The sequence below is a fragment of the Gasterosteus aculeatus genome, chromosome 13 (assembly GCF_964276395.1).
Source record: "Gasterosteus aculeatus chromosome 13, fGasAcu3.hap1.1, whole genome shotgun sequence".
In the NCBI taxonomy this organism is placed as follows: Eukaryota; Metazoa; Chordata; class Actinopteri; order Perciformes; family Gasterosteidae; genus Gasterosteus; species Gasterosteus aculeatus.
The window spans coordinates 21,962,100-21,978,530 of NC_135701.1; the positions used below are offsets into that span (position 1 = coordinate 21,962,100).

Below are 16,431 nucleotides of genomic sequence, written 5' to 3' on the forward strand. Positions count from 1 at the left end.
AGACAACTACTCCCCTACCAAAGACCACTACTCCCCTACCAGAGACCACTACCCCTAACCAGAGACCACTACCCCCCTACCAGAGACCACTCCTCCCCAACCAGAGACCACTACTCCCAGACCCGAGACCACTACTCCCAGACCCGAGACCACTACCCCCCAACCACAGACCACTACTCCCCTACCATAGACCACTACTCCTAGACCCGAGACCACTACCCGCCTACCACAGACCACTACTCCCTAACCAGAGACCACTCCCCACTCACCCCTACCAGAGACCACTACCCCCCAACTACAGACCACTACCCCCCAACCAGAGACCACTACTCACAGACCAGATACCACTACCCCCCAACCAGAGACCACTACTCCCCTACCAGAGACCACTACTCCCAGACCCGAGACCACTACCCCCCCGCCACAGACCACTGCTCCCCTACCAGATACAACTACCCCCTACCAGAGACCAGTACTACCAGACCAGATACAACTACCCCCTATCAGAGACCACTACCCCCCAACCACAGACCACTACCCAGAGACCACTACCCCCTACCAGAGACACCTTCGCTGTGATTTCCCAGACCCCTCAGTAGAAAGTCTCTCACGGAACATTTTATATGTAATTAACATGATGTCAAACATGTGCTGTTTGTGTCCACGAATTACAAGATCTCATCAGCTGTTTGAGTCACATTATGTAACATAAAAATAACAATAGAGCTCACTGGTCATGGTTTCATTCCTAGTCTTGGGGAAAAGCACACTTCTGCGCATCATCCGAGGCGCTGAAGAGTCAAATTTGATGCATTGCTGCCAGAGCAGAAGTAATCGGTGTCATTCCCCCGTTGGCGGACGACACTCGGTGTGAGTGTTTGGGGAGGTGGAAGGAAATACTTCACTTCTGTCAAGGAGTTCCCTGAACATTCCTTCTTCGACACCGTGACGGATCGGGACGTCTCTGCAGTCGTTTCCAAGGTTACGGAAGTGGATGCTTAATCCTCATCCTTGGAGAAGGCCCGAAATATGCATCAATCTAAGAATACGTTAACTAGTAACACAAGCCTCCTACTACTGCTTCATATGTTAACATTGAACAGCGATAGCTGCCCATCAAATGAACCATGTGTGCGTGGACCGTCCAATGAGAGGAGAGGCTGCTGACCTCTGAGCCAATAGAAGAAGAAGACAGAATATGTTTCTTTCTTCCCATTTTCAGACTGAGGACCCAGTTGTAAAACGAGTCAACGAACATCTGCCTCGTTGCTAAATAATTGTAAAGTGTGAATCATTTCTAAGTCACTTTGTTAAGGAATGCGCATCTTTCAACACGCTACCAATTAAACATTCAACTGCTCTATGACCACACTGACTACATCCAACACAACGTACAATATGTGCATCTCCAGCTGTACCTACATCTGTATATACACACCTGCACACTTATACACACATATGTATCTGTGTATAAATACTGTATATAGCGTGTTGTACTTAGATCAGAAACCGAGAGGAGAGGGCGTGACGAAGATAAAGAATCATATAAGATGAACCCGAATGCAGAAGGTTTTTTAAATGTGAGGATGGAAAATAGAAAGATTAAAGCATCCAGGTTTCTTCCACCTCGGGGAAAAGTCCAATTGAAGATGCGGAAGGAGGCAGTTTAGTTCAGCCGGATTTTGGGCTCCATTTTATCGAGATGATGAACAAGCAGGGAGAGAAGAATATTTCAAAGGCTTTGACGTCCAATGATTTTTCATCTTTGAACATGGGATAGTTATTTAAAATAAAAAGGGAAAACGTTTCTTTGACGGAGCCGATAACAACTCAGACATCTGAAACGTGACCAGATAAACGTGACGTTTATTGTGGTAAATATTTGTTAATATTGGTTCAAAGTTTATTGGGATTAACGCTAATTTTATGTTAAGTCTTGACTACAAAACATAACTATCAAACAAGAAAGACTACTAACACAAATAAAACTAATGTAGTACAATACGTCAAACTGTACTTAAAGGGAGTGCTTTTACTTCAGTAAAGCAACTTAGTAGCTTTCCTCCACTTCCTTTAGCATCATATTCTTTCATTTACATCTAAGGGAAGTCTCTGGGTCTCGGCTACGTTTAACACCTTCTCCCTGTCGGGTCCTCGGACTAATTGGACTGTATTTTCCAGAGTATACGTGTTTTATTTTACAGATTTAAAATAAAACACGTTATAGCGAGGAGGGGGGCCCCCCAGCGAGGAAAGGGAGAGTTTTAAAACCATTCTGCTCCTCCAAAAAACGCACACGGCTTCAAATGATGGCTTTTGTGTTTGGAAAAAAACCACCAGCACGCAGGACTGTAGTCGTATAAACCCTGCTGGCTTTTTAATGAAGCTGGTCCATGTTCACGCTGAGGTTTGATGACATAAAGCCTGGAACTCTTTTAATTATCCCCCGCGGTGTGAAAGCGGAGATTATTCGTCTGTGGTGGTTTATAACCTTGTGAACACGGTGGCTAGCTTAGCGAGCTAACACCAACCCGTGAAAAGTGAAAGCAGAGGAGGAAAAGTACACAGAAAGTACGACGCTCGCCTTCTTCCTAGGCCTGTATACTGGGCTGTCGTGTTAAGTTAGGTAATGCGTTCTCCCAGCATCCTTTGCGGGGGCGACGTACCCGGGTGGCACTCGGGGCAGCACCGGCCCGCCCGGCTGACCTGCAGGGTGCCGGGGGGGCAGGTGGGGCAGGAGCGCAGGTAGCAAGTCACCCGGGCGCCGCGGCATTCGCACTCCCGGCATCCGCCGTCCGTCCACCGGGCCAGGTCCTGAGAGAAGGGGGGGGGGGTCCACAGGGGGGTGGGGAGATAAAACAGTTAATCAGACCTGGTGGGATCAAAGGAGCCTTTAGTCTCCAATCTCACCTTAACTGAGTGAAACACGTCATGACTGCATTGATGAATATAGATCAGTATTCGTCCCCTCAGCCAGGTCATCAGGAGGTCACAGATCTGCCCCCCCCCCGCCCGTCAGACCCAGCGGAGGGCACCACCAGCACTCCACACATCGTTGTTTACTACTGGTGGATGAACTCCCCAGGGAGCATTTCATTTAATGAGCAGAATGTCAGAAACGGAAGCCTGTTGCATTCTGGGTATCCAGGACCTTCCTATGAATAATGAAGTTGACAAGCAGAATAATCACAGCTTCTTGTAGCAAAGTGACCTGACAGCTCCTGATAGAGCCATTACCCCCCCGCCCCCCCCTCGGTGTTTATGCATCCAAAAGCAGCTTAATACTGACGCATTCGCTTGTGCAGCAGCCTCCTCTGCAGATGCACTTTGTGCCCCTCTGCTTTCTTTATTTCACTTCTGAGAGTCTCACCCACGCGGTTTGGATTCGTCGCCTCACAGACGTTTATTTATATCATTTAGTGCAAACAAACGGCAAAGTACCTCGTAGGATTCCCCCTCGTGCAAACAGGAAGGCTTCTGGGAGGAACACTGCGGGCAGCACCTCCCCGGCAGGTGAACCAGCTCAGATCCCTGAAAGAAACAAACAAGACGATTGTTTATTTCAATGTAAAACTTCAGGGAAAATCCCCCAGAGCAGCAGTACAAGTACCACAGGGTGTATTTATACTGTGTTACCTAGCAACCTCCTACCAAGTTGCTCCAGTCAGTCCAGTTCTGTTTAATTCAACTTTATTTTAGCTGAGAGGATTCACAGAAGATGAACCTTCATTATTAATCTCAAAAGCAGTGAAGCAGCAACGTGATTGGTCGATGGAGATTGTTTGAGAGGCAGTGCTCATTAAGGTGATTAAGGAGAAGTGGGAGGAGTTTCATTAGCTGAACTAGCTAACAATAAACCTTTTTATTTTTCCCTTTTCAAAGAAATAAAGAAGAGGAAATAAAGATCCCCCGAGGTTCAATATGAAGCCATGAAATGGAGTTCAGAGCTTTGATGAAGTGATTTGAACTGATTGATTATTACTGATCACTATGATCAGCTGACGAGGGGAGGGGGGTACCGGCCAGTAAGTAGAAACCAACAAGCCTCTCATCTGTCAGCCGTCCGTTAGTAAGCAAGGATCGCTAATTAGCATTAGCATTAGTTTGGTCACCTTCCGCGGTAGACCGCGCATGCGTGACGTCATGGCACGCGATCAACTGGTACTTCCCTTGGCGGTCGACCTGCTCTAAGTTATCAGCTCTGCACATTACCATGGCAACGTGACATGACTCGAACCAGAGTGACTCCGCCTACAGCTCAGAACACTCCTGCTGTAATCACCAGTGTACGGCGGGATTAACGAGGGAGGGGCTCATTAACGCAGTTTAATCTGATACGTTTCTGAAGTGGCGCCGAACAAAGAGGGTCATTTTAGGGGACAAAGGTAACCATGGGAACGAAGGCTAGTGGCCTTAAGAAGTGCTATGCTACGTCTTCTGTTCAGACTCAAGTCTAAAGGAAGACCACACACACGGCGCCGCTCGGTCTTATCCGCGGCGTTTCTAATGTCGTTGGCAACAAGAAGCCTTCTCAGTGGAGGAACATTGAGGGAGTTGTGGTTGCTTGGCAACGGCAGGCGCAACAGTAGCCCCGCCCCTCCAAAGGTTCTTCACGGTTCTTGTGTCTGCAGACAGATTCAGGTTGACTTTGCCGCTCGTACTTTTTGCTGCAGTGCCCATCAGCTTCCACTAAGATCATCACCAGCTCAATTTGTCTTTCAATTTACGTCACTTTAAGTGGACTGAATGACCTGTAATGACCCTGTAACCTCAAGCGATTACTTTTCAAACACCATCTCCTCGATACCAATGAAGATCGCTTGTGAACTGATGCATTTCACTGCAGCAAATTAAAGTGACTGTGGGAAAACGGGGAGCAAAGTGACTGTGACGTCTTCCGTTGCCGTTTCAGTGGCTCTTTGAAGGGAAGGAAATGGGATTTCTGGGCGCTGACATGTTGCATTTTGGGGGCCGGAGAACTTGTTAGAGCAGGCAGAGCAGGCGGGGGCTGCAAGGAAAGACCCCCGGGTCCATCGATGTGACGCTCCAGATCAACTCTCAACAGTACAACAATGACCTCTGGTAGCTTACACACATTTACCCTGAGATTATGAATCTTACCAGGTTTATGTGTTTATAAAGGTGTTTTACCAGGTAAATGTGTTTATAAAGATATTTTACCAGGTATATGTGTTTATAAAGGGTATTTTACCAGATATATGTGCTAATAAAGGGTATTTTACCAGGTATATGTGTTTATAAAGGGTATTTTACCAGATATATGTGCTAATAAAGGGTATTTTACCAGGTATATGTGTTTATAAAGGGTATTTTACCAGGTATATGTGTTTATAAAGGGTATTTTACCAGATATATGTGCTAATAAAGGGTATTTTACCAGGTATGTGTGTTTATAAAGGTATTTTACCAGATATATGTGCTAATAAAAGGTATTTTACCAGGTAAATGTGTTTATAAAGGTATTTTACCAGTTATATGTGCTAATAAAGGGTATTTTACCAGGTAAATGTGTTTATAAAGGTATTTTACCAGATATATGTGCTAATAAAGGGTATTTTACCAGGTATGTGTGTTTATAAAGGTATTTTACCAGATATATGTGCTAATAAAGGGTATTTTACCAGGTAAATGTGTTTATAAAGGTATTTTACCAGATATATGTGCTAATAAAAGGTATTTTACCAGGTATGTGTTGACAAAGGTATTTTACCAGGTAAATGTGTTTACAAAGGTATTTTACCAGGTATGTGTGTTTATAAAGGTATTTTACCAGATATATGTGCTAATAAAAGGTATTTTACCAGGTATGTGTTTACAAAGGTATTTTACCAGGTATGTGTTTATAAAGGTATTTTACCAGGTATATGTGTTTATAAAGGTATTTTACCAGGTAAATGTGTTTATAAAAGTATTTTACCAGGTATATGTGTTTATAAAGGTGTTTTACCAGGTATATGTGTTTATAAAGGTATTTTACCAGGTATGTGTTTATAAAGGTATTTTACCAGGTATATGTGTTTATAAAGGTATTTTAACAGGTATATGTGTGTTTATAAAGGTATTTTACCAGGTAAATGTGTGTTTATAAAGGTATTTTACCAGGTATTTTTATGCTACATGCAGTAAAAGGGCAGATTTGCTCTTTAGTTGATAAGAGTTTAGTTGATAAAAAGTTATTTTCTACCTGTGGACATTCCACGCGCCCGCACTCGGCCGTCTGGCAGACCACCTGACCTCGGACGCAGGCGCAGAACTCGCAGCCCGTGGCGTTCCACATGTCTCCGTGGTAACGCACCACGCCCTCGTACGGGCAGCTCCCCTCAACGGCGGCGCATCCGTCGCAGCACTGACCAGCCCGTCTCACTTTGGTCTGACCCTGCGGGGGGAGAAGGGGGGGGGGGGGTAATAATGAGCTCAGCTTTTATTTCTGAGTATCGGATGATTTTAGAGCGGCGGCTGCATGCTGCGAGTCAGTGAGTTGATGTACTGAAATACATTTCATATAGTTAAAGAAAATAAACTCTGTTGGGCCCTCAGATCGGTGTGTGTGTGTGTGTGTGCGTGTGCGTGTGCGTGTGCATGATGCTACCCACCTCGTCGCAGGTGACGGGCTGACAGGTGTGTGTGTGGCATTTGGACTGACCCCTGTCACACACACAGGTGGTGCAGGCGTTCTTCTGCCACTGCTCGCCATGCTGCAAAGATACACACAGACACACACACTTAGGCGGCTCTAAACACACACACACACACACATACACACTTTGCTGTCAGGAGCCAATGGCAGCCATCACATGCCGACCTAATTCTCACCTGCATCCCTGTGACCACGTACGACACACAACCCGCCGACATTGTGCCGACGGGTTAGAAGAGGAAGTGGAGGGAAAAGAAGAGATGTCTTCATTTATCGCTCTCACAGACTGTTGATTTTGTTTATTGTATAATTACCAGTCTTTGATATTTTGGTGACAAAGAGTTTTTTTTTTAGAGAAGCAGCATCTAAACAACTTTATTGCCACACGAACAGTTGTAAACTATACGTTTGAATAAAGCATCTGAAGCGCTGCTGAGATGAATAATGAACGTAGTCGTTCTTGTATGTAACCTCGATGTCTGACATTCCTCTGATCTGCAGATGGTGGAGAGACGGCTGGTGACACTGTAACTTAAACTCAGTCTGTCTCTGACATCAGGGCCTTAATATTTAAGCTGTTTCAATTTGGGGTCAACTTCCTGCAGCTGTCACATTAAATCCTTCCTCCTCGGGTCCATTAAATATTGACCGAAGCGCTGAGGACACATTAGAATCCATTATGTCACAAAAAAGAGGATGTTTTTTTCCTGATATCACATTCATAACAGTCATAACAGGTGATTTCACGCTCTGACAAACACACAAACCCGACTACACACAAAACCCTCAAGTCAACTAAGTACTTTACTATGATTCATTTTCCTTTTACAGAGTAAATGTCTCCCTCTTGTTTCAGGAGTCTTCACGTTGTGTCCTCATGTCCTCTCTGTGTGACCCCCCCCCCCCCCCCCCCCCTCCATTATGTCCCCTTGTGTCTCGGTAGCTCCGCCCCCCCCCGTGAAGTTGCTCCTTAAGTTCCTCGCCTCGGTACTTTTTTAACTCCTCGACCCTGATTGTGTTCTTTTGTATTCCGTCTCAGGAGTCGTGGTCACGCAGGACGGGGAGTGTACTCTGCGTGTACTTCGTGTGTACTTTGTGTGTACTTTAGAGTCGGCTGTGTGGGCGTGACCAGAAAGACGGCGACAGGATTCGTCCTCTGAAATACAGTTAAAAATGAATTGAGATGAGATGTCTCCTGACGTCATGAGGAAGGACGGAGGAGACAAGATGAGACGAGAGGAGGGAAAAGGCTTGGACAGCGTCCATCTCGATACCAAACACACACACACACACACAGCTACAGGTGAGGCGACCTACCTGGTGCTGTGTACCAGCAGACAGACACGGGTTGGACACACACTGCGGACAGCAGCGGCCCGGCTGGATCACCAAGTTCTCATGCTGGAGGACAAGGAGAAGAAAACAGTCAGAGCAGGTGTGTGAGTGTGTGTGTGTGTGTGTGTGTGTGGGCATCAACAATGAGCCATGTATAATTGGACGTCAGCTCACCGGTTTGCAGGCCACCGGCCGGCACTCGGCCACGGAGCACCGGACCTCCCCGCCGCCACACGCACACCTGGAGCAGAGGGTCGGCGCCCATTCCTCGCCGTCTCTGTACTCCGCCCCCTGCCAGGGGCAGGACGCTGACACACACACACACACACACACACAATGAGTGAACAGATAGTTTAAGTCCGGCATTCTACTTTAGGTTCAATGCACACTGCGCGATGACATCATCACACCTCAGGAAGCAGGAAAAACGAAGACAGGACTGAATTGAATAAAATGTTTCTTGACGATGTGACGATGAGTCTGTGGCTTTAATGTCAGAGAATTTCTGATTTGTTTTCACGCTCATTTCTCACTTTAATCAGGGACTCTTTTTTTTTTTGCTCTGTAGTTTACTCATTTCTACCTCCAGCGGCTCCGATCGGCACAAAGCAATCATACACTTTTGGTTTCCATCCAAAAACAGCACATTTTCTACATGCCAATTAACGCCGGCTCCCCCCCCCGTCCCCCCTTCGCACCCATACGGTGGAGTCGGTTCACTGAGATGAACGACCTCCTGCCGCTGTGCCGTTAAATCCTTTCAAAGTAAGACGGAGCGACGTGATGCTGTAATGAGCATAAAGCAGACGCTGCTGAGGGAGAAATGCAGCTCTGAAGAGTTAAAAGATGCATCTGAGCATCTTGTGGCTGCTTTAAAAGTCCCTGAGAAAGTGAGCGTGCATACAGTGGGGGGAGGAGTAAGGGGGGGGCACATACCTCCCTTGCGGACACACTTGGGGCAGCACTCTCCAGCCGGGACAAAGGGGCTCTGGTCCCCGGGACAGCTGAGGGGGGGGCAGGGCCGAGCGCCGCAGGAGACGGCCCCCCTGGAGCAGACGCACCGCGAGCAGGGAGACGGACTCCATTGGCTGTCGTGCTGCGGGGGTGGAGGGGGGGGGGAGACCGTTACTCTCTGACATGCGACATTAAAGCGCAGGTGAGTTTCCAGAAGGTAGTGAAGGGGGGGACAGACCGAACTTATTTTGATGCAAAGTTTCCACATTTTCACTTGATAAAGGACGAGTTTGGACAGGGAGGAGCATGAGGGGCCTTCGTGTCCATCTGAATGCCACAACCATCTAAATAGAACTGAACTTTCTATTTACACGTAATTCCTCCTAATCTTTTCCTTTTCTTTCAAACAAGCATAAACTAGTTGATAAAAAGGCCTCAGGGCGACATGTGTCCGTCCAACAAATGAGGGTGTTTTAAATGTGTGATTGACAGCCGTGGATTGACGAATCTGTCTCGCGGGTGGTCATTAGAGAAGTAATTACAGTGCATCCATCGTTGGGTTTCCCGGTTCGGTCTGGTTGCCTGCAGGCACAACGATAGAGGTGAGGAATCTGTCTCCACTCGTTTTCTGGGCTATAAAAACTTTCTTCAGCCAGCGTAAAGTAAATCGTTCGTTCATTAGTAGGAGTTTAAATGGTTTAAACGTTGTTTTGCCTTGGAGGAGACGTCTGAGGAGAACAACAAGTAAAAGCCAGTCGTGGTTTCAGCTCACAGACAATATGCTAAATTATTCCTTTAAATATCCTTAAAGAAACAGCTAAATGCTAATATAAAAGTTTGGCCGGCCGCTGTCCAGGGTGCTGATTCTGGATCTTTAGCAGTGACAATAGTGTGATATTACGTCAGCGTACTGGCTCCTGGTAGATTAAACGTGCTATAGAGGAATCAACCGTCATAGAAATCCTCTCCCTTTGTGTCCCACTAAACAATAAAAAAGTGTATTTTCCTCCTGTTAAAAAGCAGCGATGGCAGTGAAATCTCAAAAGGCCATGATTTACAGATCCGCCCAACTCCAGTCCGCCAGGGGGAAGGGACGCCAGCGGACTCCCCGAACCCGCCTCATCCCCATTCGGAGGGGCACGTACAGTTGAGTCCAGCTCGTTAAGCCAGCTGATGAAGACGAACAACGCGGTGATTGTTTCTGTGGTGAAAGGGCGGCGAGGAGCGAGGGGGCCGGAATCCCAGACCAGCTATTCAGCTCCCACAAAAAAGATGACAAATTGGGATTTAAAAGTGGAATCTCCTTGGATGTAATATTTGGATTTTATGGTGTCACCATGTACATGTTTGATAGTTAAAAGTATCATTCAGAAAGCAGAGGTATTGATCTTCTCTTTTAGTCTTTTGGTTTCAGTTGTGTACTCTGACAGAAGGGATTTCATCCCGCCTCAGACATGTGATGTCACTCACCCATGTTTGGGGATCAGGCTCCTAAAGGACTTGACTGGTCTGCCTGGGGTCAGGACTCACTACAGACCAGTCAAGTTCTTCCTCACCGAACAAGGACACCCATTTCTTTATAGACGTGGCTTTTGAGCTTGGGGTCATTAAACACAAACTGCTTCATTCCCCCGCATTTGAACCATGAATAGGAAGTGGGCGTGGTCACAATGATGTCATTGATTGGTTTGTTGACTATGGATTTGAAATCTCTAGTTCAGCAATTTGGCCCTCACCCTCATCTTTGGACAACGTTGTGGTAGATACCTGTCCATCAGACCTGTCCATCACCATCCCATGCTCTATGGTCTCTTTGACTTTGAGACCATAAACTCATGTTTACAATGTTTACTGAGGGTAAAATCAAGAGTAGATTAATTTGTTCATAGACTCGCCCCCTGGTGTTCATTAGAGAGAATGCAGCTTTATGGTTGCCACCTGATTGGAACCAAATCGATCAATACAAGCTGCATATTTGGGTTTTGTAGAATGGATGATCATAGAAACATATGAAGTCAACTTGACTTACTCCATAAACAACTCCTTCGTACTGGCAGGAGCCCTCGGACGAGGAGACGCACTCCGGACAGCACTTGTTGGCAGGGATCCTCAGACGCTCGCCCTTTAGAAAAGACACACACATACCTTAGATTCACACACGCACAGCAAACACCACCAGAATACACACAAATCCCCAGAGAACAGACTAAATGCAACGCGAGGGAATACAAAGCGTGCCGCAAAGTGACCCGTCATGTGACAAGTACAACGGGGCCGCTGACAATGAAGAAGCGGGGGGCTCCATCGGGTGTAGAATACCGAGGTGTAACAAAACACATCACAATACAGATTCATCACGCGGCAGGTGCAGAGCGGGGGACGGTTGAGCTGTCATTTCAATGTGAATACAGGTGATATAGAATGGAATGAGGAGGCGGGAGGAGGGAGGGGGGGGGGGATTTCTATAAGGAGTAGGGATAAAACTCCCCAAAAAGGCTTCAGAGAATATCTGTCAATGGGAGAAATAGAATGAAACCCAACCGATGTGAGGCTGAGTGCATGAGTAACATCTGCGGGGAGTGAGATGTGCAGCAGGTTGATCTCGTGCTTCACCTGCCAGCACAACTTTAGGACAAACGCAAGGCCGCGTGTGGGTGGAATACGGAGAATTCATCAGCCACTAATGAATAAATCACTACAACCTCTACATGCTTTTTTATATTTGAGATATTATGTGGATTTCCCTGAACTTTCCATCTTGCAGAACCTCTGGCCTTTTGTCTTTTTTCTTCTGCCTCAGATTTAATTGCCAAAATACCACAGAACATAGAACGAATACAAGAATTTGATCTAAAGATTGCATTTCTGCAAATGAAGCTTAACGCTTAAGGTTTTCTATTCCTGCAGTTTATTTTTGCAGAGAAATAAACAATCACGTGAAGAGTTTCTGGTGAATAATATGAGATGTATTAAGGTAATCTCATCTCATTATAAAGATGGACAGTGAAGAGGATGTATCTTCACATCATTGGCAGTATAACAAACCAATGTCACTTAGAAGGATAAAGTCATTCATAATAGTTGTTATTTAAATCGAGTATCTCCATCAACTTCCATTTCTTTTTACTATGTGACAGAACATTTCATCCTGCAATGCAATTATAATCTATGATATTGTTTAGCTTGTTATTTAACACCATTTACTGGCCTTTATAAGTAAATTGAATACATTTCTAATTACATTGCAAAATGAAACCGTGAAATTGGAACCGAGAACAAGAGGTGAAAATGCTTAATGCAGTATTAATTATAGTATTAATCAGTAGGAAACATGGACAGACATTTGCATTTTGATTTATGCAACAAAATAATTAGTCTGGTTTGTGAGTTCAAGCTGCAACCACTACTCCATTATTCAATAAACTGGTCTGTGGAATTCAACAATCTGTGGTTCATGATTAACAAAGAATATGGAACACCACAGAAATATTAAGAATACTTAAAAGTTAATAAGGAAATTTAAGTGAGCGAGCGTCAGAATTTAAGAGTTTTTTAGATGTAGAGACCAACTGCTTGGTGGGCAGGTGGACTCCTTTTAGTACACGTTGAATTGTGTTCGTAAGGGGTTGATTGTTCCCTTGGCTCAGGGTTGCGATCGGATTTGATCATGCAGGCTTTGAGGTTCGAGTCCCATTTAACAAGAAGCACAGCGAGGAAAAGTGGCAAAAAAAGAGCTTTGAAAATGTGTCCCTGTGAATCCAAACAAGGCAGCGAACAGTTGTCATTGTGGCAAATTAAAAGCAAGGTGCAATCTGCAGACAATGCACAGTAGTCCGTCCTTTAATGGGTTGTTATCGTGAAGGAAATTCCCAAAGAAGAAAGACAAGTGATTAAAAGTCGCCTTTGAAAGTCGATCTGCTAATGAAGCGGTTAAAATCTTGACTTTTTTAAAGCTTTTCATTTAATTCACTTGGCGTTGGGAGTCTGGCACTGATTCCAGTTGCTGTCAGATAGATAACGGAAGATATTTCACATCCTGTAGCTAACAAATTACTTACTTCACAACTCAACCGCTGCGGTGTGTTGTGGATAAAGAGCTGAACCTTTAAGTAACGTTAACCTTCATGTGTTTTAACTAGCTAAACCTAATTTGTCCATCTTTCGCCAAATGAATAAACATTCAACTGAAAACATGTTAGCTAACGGCACTAGCCAACTAGCACTAGCAGTTATAATATTACTAGTTTAAAGCTGGTTAAATAAATCAATTTAAACATTTGAATTGCTTAATCTTAAACTACCTCCAAAGTTAATCAGTTAAACCGAAGTTCTTTCACTGGCTGAATAAACTATTCCAGTCTATTCCCCACTTTCCCCAAATAGCCTTCTCATTACCACCTAATGGGTGACAATCGGGCAGTAAAACCGTCCCTGAGTAAATGTGGCGTTTGTCCAATGTTTGAGTACAAATTGGACGGCTTTTAAAGGAAACGAGGGGGCCGCTCGTCCTTTTCCACGGAGCGATCTCGCGTTCCACGGCGACGCACACACATCTGGACACGGACGTGCGGAGGAGTCTCACCCTCTGGGTGTCACACGGCGGGCTGCGGCAGACGGCGGGCCGGCAGATGGCCACGTCGCCGTGGCAGGCACACTCCTGACACGACTCCGGCCTCCACGACGTGTTGTTCTGTCGACACAAGAAACACACAGACAGACATAAAACACTGACTTTGTGCCGACTTTGCGCCAAAACCCTCCACCTTTAGGTCGCCAATGCCCAAGAATTAAACATGTTTGGCTGTTGGAGGCCTGTGATAATATCAAGAAAGACTAAATGTCGACGACGGTAAGTCACACGCAGGGACGGGAGTTCACCAGGTTTCTAACGGCATGCCATGAAAACAATGGGAAATATCCTATAATCACAACACCAGATTTATTTACAGGCTATTATCAGACTTGATTTAACAAACAAAAAGAAAACACAGACTGGTGGTGGCACTGTCAATGACGCCTATAATAAAAATACCTATAATATATTACCAGTTCTTTACACCTGTGTATAATTACACTTCTAATCTATCCCTGTTTTTAGACAACGAGACCCAATTTGGTAAAGACCAGAAGACATTTTACAATCATGACGTGATGGAGCTTTATGAAGTTAAATGGGAAAACTTTTGGCTGCACTGTTCATAACATCCACTGTGTTTAAATGTACAAGTTAGTTTCAGACCTTCCTCTACAGTTACTGGGAATCATAAGTCTTTATTAACCGCGTGGCACAAAGTCAGAGCTTCATGTGTTAAAGCTGCATGACTCTTCTTCTCTCCTGATTTATTCCCTCAGTAGACATTGTGAACATGAGTTCTTGGTCTCAGTCTCTAGTTTCAAGTCTTCTTCACCGCGGCATGATGTTGATTAAGTCAATTATTTAGTGTAAAATACGCCATAACACAAGGGTTGCTTTAGGGCGGGACTACGCGCTGATTGACAGGTCTCTACCAGATATGCAGTGTCACTCCTGCTCGTTCCGTTATGCGTTGCTTCTGTTCATTAGTTGCCAAAAAAAACACCACACACACACGGCGACAATCGTAATGCAAACCTAATTCCTACAACAACTCCTCTTGGTGATTGGGTTAAGCTACGTACGCACGCCGTAACGTGTAGTGGCTACGGGTCACGTTGAAAGACACGGAGGAGAATGAATATTTAATTTGGGGGGTGGAGGGGGGGCAGCCGGCTGAGAGGGGGAGGCCCTCCTGGGCAGAAGAGCCGCTGCGTTGCTCTGTAATCTGGTTTGAGCTACTTAAGCGCACGCGTGTTGGAAGCGCGAGGCTGGTGTTTGTGCGTCCCTGCACAGCTGGGGCCAGATGTGTAACGAGTTTTGTGTACTAGGGCGAACGTGTCACGGACAATCTCCGCTTGCAACATTAACACAGCACATTGAACCAAACCTACATATATATTTTATTTTTTTGCCACATTTATGGAGAGAATTCATTTATTGACTAATTAATCAAACATTGAAAATAATTGTTGAATTGAGCCCTATTTTTTTTAGTGTTTGCGCCTGATTAAATAATTCTGATAAAAGCCATACTTTCTGCAAGACTGCACTATTAAAAATAAAAACATTGAACTGCTTTCGACAGGATCTTTTAATATTTTAGCATAAAGGGAAGCTGCCTCTCAGGTAATGTGTTCCGACCGCAAAGAGACGGGGTGAGATCATTCGCCGCGCGCAGCACCCCTCGGCCTCTGGCTGCATTTGTAAAAGGCGGCTCGCCAGCGGCTCTTTTCAGAACTTTTCTGTCACCGTTAAAGGAATAAAGGCATTTTAGGGTCATTCCGCAAAACCCGCCAATCTCACCGAGCAGCTCAATTCTTTCCGAGGCGGTGACAATCTTTTCTTTATCCCATGAACAGATTGCCCCTAGGAGGGTAAGAGGCAAGCTTATAAATAGAAAATCATACCGACTGGACCAAAACATTAGAACTTCAGCCTACTTTTTTTTCTTTATAGAGTAAAACTATATAAAAAAAACTATCAAAGTGAAAGTAGGTTCCAAAAGTACAAGCAAATGAAAAAAAAGCTTTTCAAGAACGTATTAGTGCTATTGTAGGTATTAAGGTATTAGTGCTATTGTAGGTATTACGGTATTAGTGCTATTGTAGGTATTAAGGTATTAGTGCTATTGTAGGTATTACGGTATTAGTGCTATTGTAGGTATTAAGGTATTAGAGCTATTGTAGGTATTACGGTATTAGTGCTATTGTAGGTATTACGGTATTAGTGCTATTGTAGGTATTACACATATTTTATGAAATGTTTACACAATAAAACCAAAGTGGGGGGCATCTCATAAGAGCTGTACACACTCCCTCTACTGTTTCACCTCTTTGTGTTGTGGTTTTGTGTCTCTTGTTGAGGATGTTTTGTACTCATTTTGAGCCTCCGTGTGTTGCAGTTGTCTCTTTATAGTTATTTTGTGTCTCTTTGAGTGACATTTTGTCGATGGAGGGCAGGGGAGCCCCCTGACGAAATAGTAGGATGTAGTTAACTTAAAGGTTGAAGAGCTGAAGCAGCAGTACCCCCCCCCCCCCCCCCCCCGCCTTTTTAAACCGCATCGTTGTGTGTAACATGTGGAATGCTTTGACTTATATCTGGTAAAGAGGTCATCGGGGTTAATAATAAGTCTCCCATTATGGCTCCGTGGTCCTGATGGCGCTGTGTAAAATTAGCACTGCAGCTAACAGTGTAGCTGACTTCTATCAACGGGGGCCCCCTCCCCCCACGAGATCGCCCCCCTACAGGGGGCCATGCCTGGGATTCGTTGATTAGACGTCTGAGGGCCTATTTAATCCCCCCCCCCGGAGAAAGATCTCTGCCCCAGAACCAGAACCAGCTCAGCTTCACGTCTCCAATAGAGAAGGACATTCGATCTATAACTTTCTCACAGAACATCCCAGAAGAA

General features: G+C 45.1%; 1 protein-coding gene across 3 annotated transcripts in view; it reads right to left on the reverse strand.

The window, feature by feature from the left end:
• Positions 1-16,431, reverse strand: part of fras1 (Fraser extracellular matrix complex subunit 1) — a 107,956-nt gene that overhangs the window by 66,833 nt on the left and 24,692 nt on the right. For all 3 annotated transcript variants that reach the window (XM_078086337.1, XM_078086336.1, XM_078086335.1), the window contains exons 3-11: positions 13,530-13,637; positions 10,977-11,069; positions 8,930-9,089; positions 8,168-8,301; positions 7,976-8,059; positions 6,615-6,716; positions 6,206-6,397; positions 3,442-3,531; positions 2,667-2,814 (exon numbers count right to left, since the gene is read on the reverse strand). In XM_078086337.1, the coding sequence (XP_077942463.1) occupies positions 2,667-2,814; positions 3,442-3,531; positions 6,206-6,298 (331 nt within the window). In that variant the 5' untranslated portion in view covers positions 6,299-6,397; positions 6,615-6,716; positions 7,976-8,059; ... (2 more) ...; positions 10,977-11,069; positions 13,530-13,637. The remainder of the gene's footprint in view (positions 1-2,666; positions 2,815-3,441; positions 3,532-6,205; positions 6,398-6,614; positions 6,717-7,975; positions 8,060-8,167; positions 8,302-8,929; positions 9,090-10,976; positions 11,070-13,529; positions 13,638-16,431) is intronic.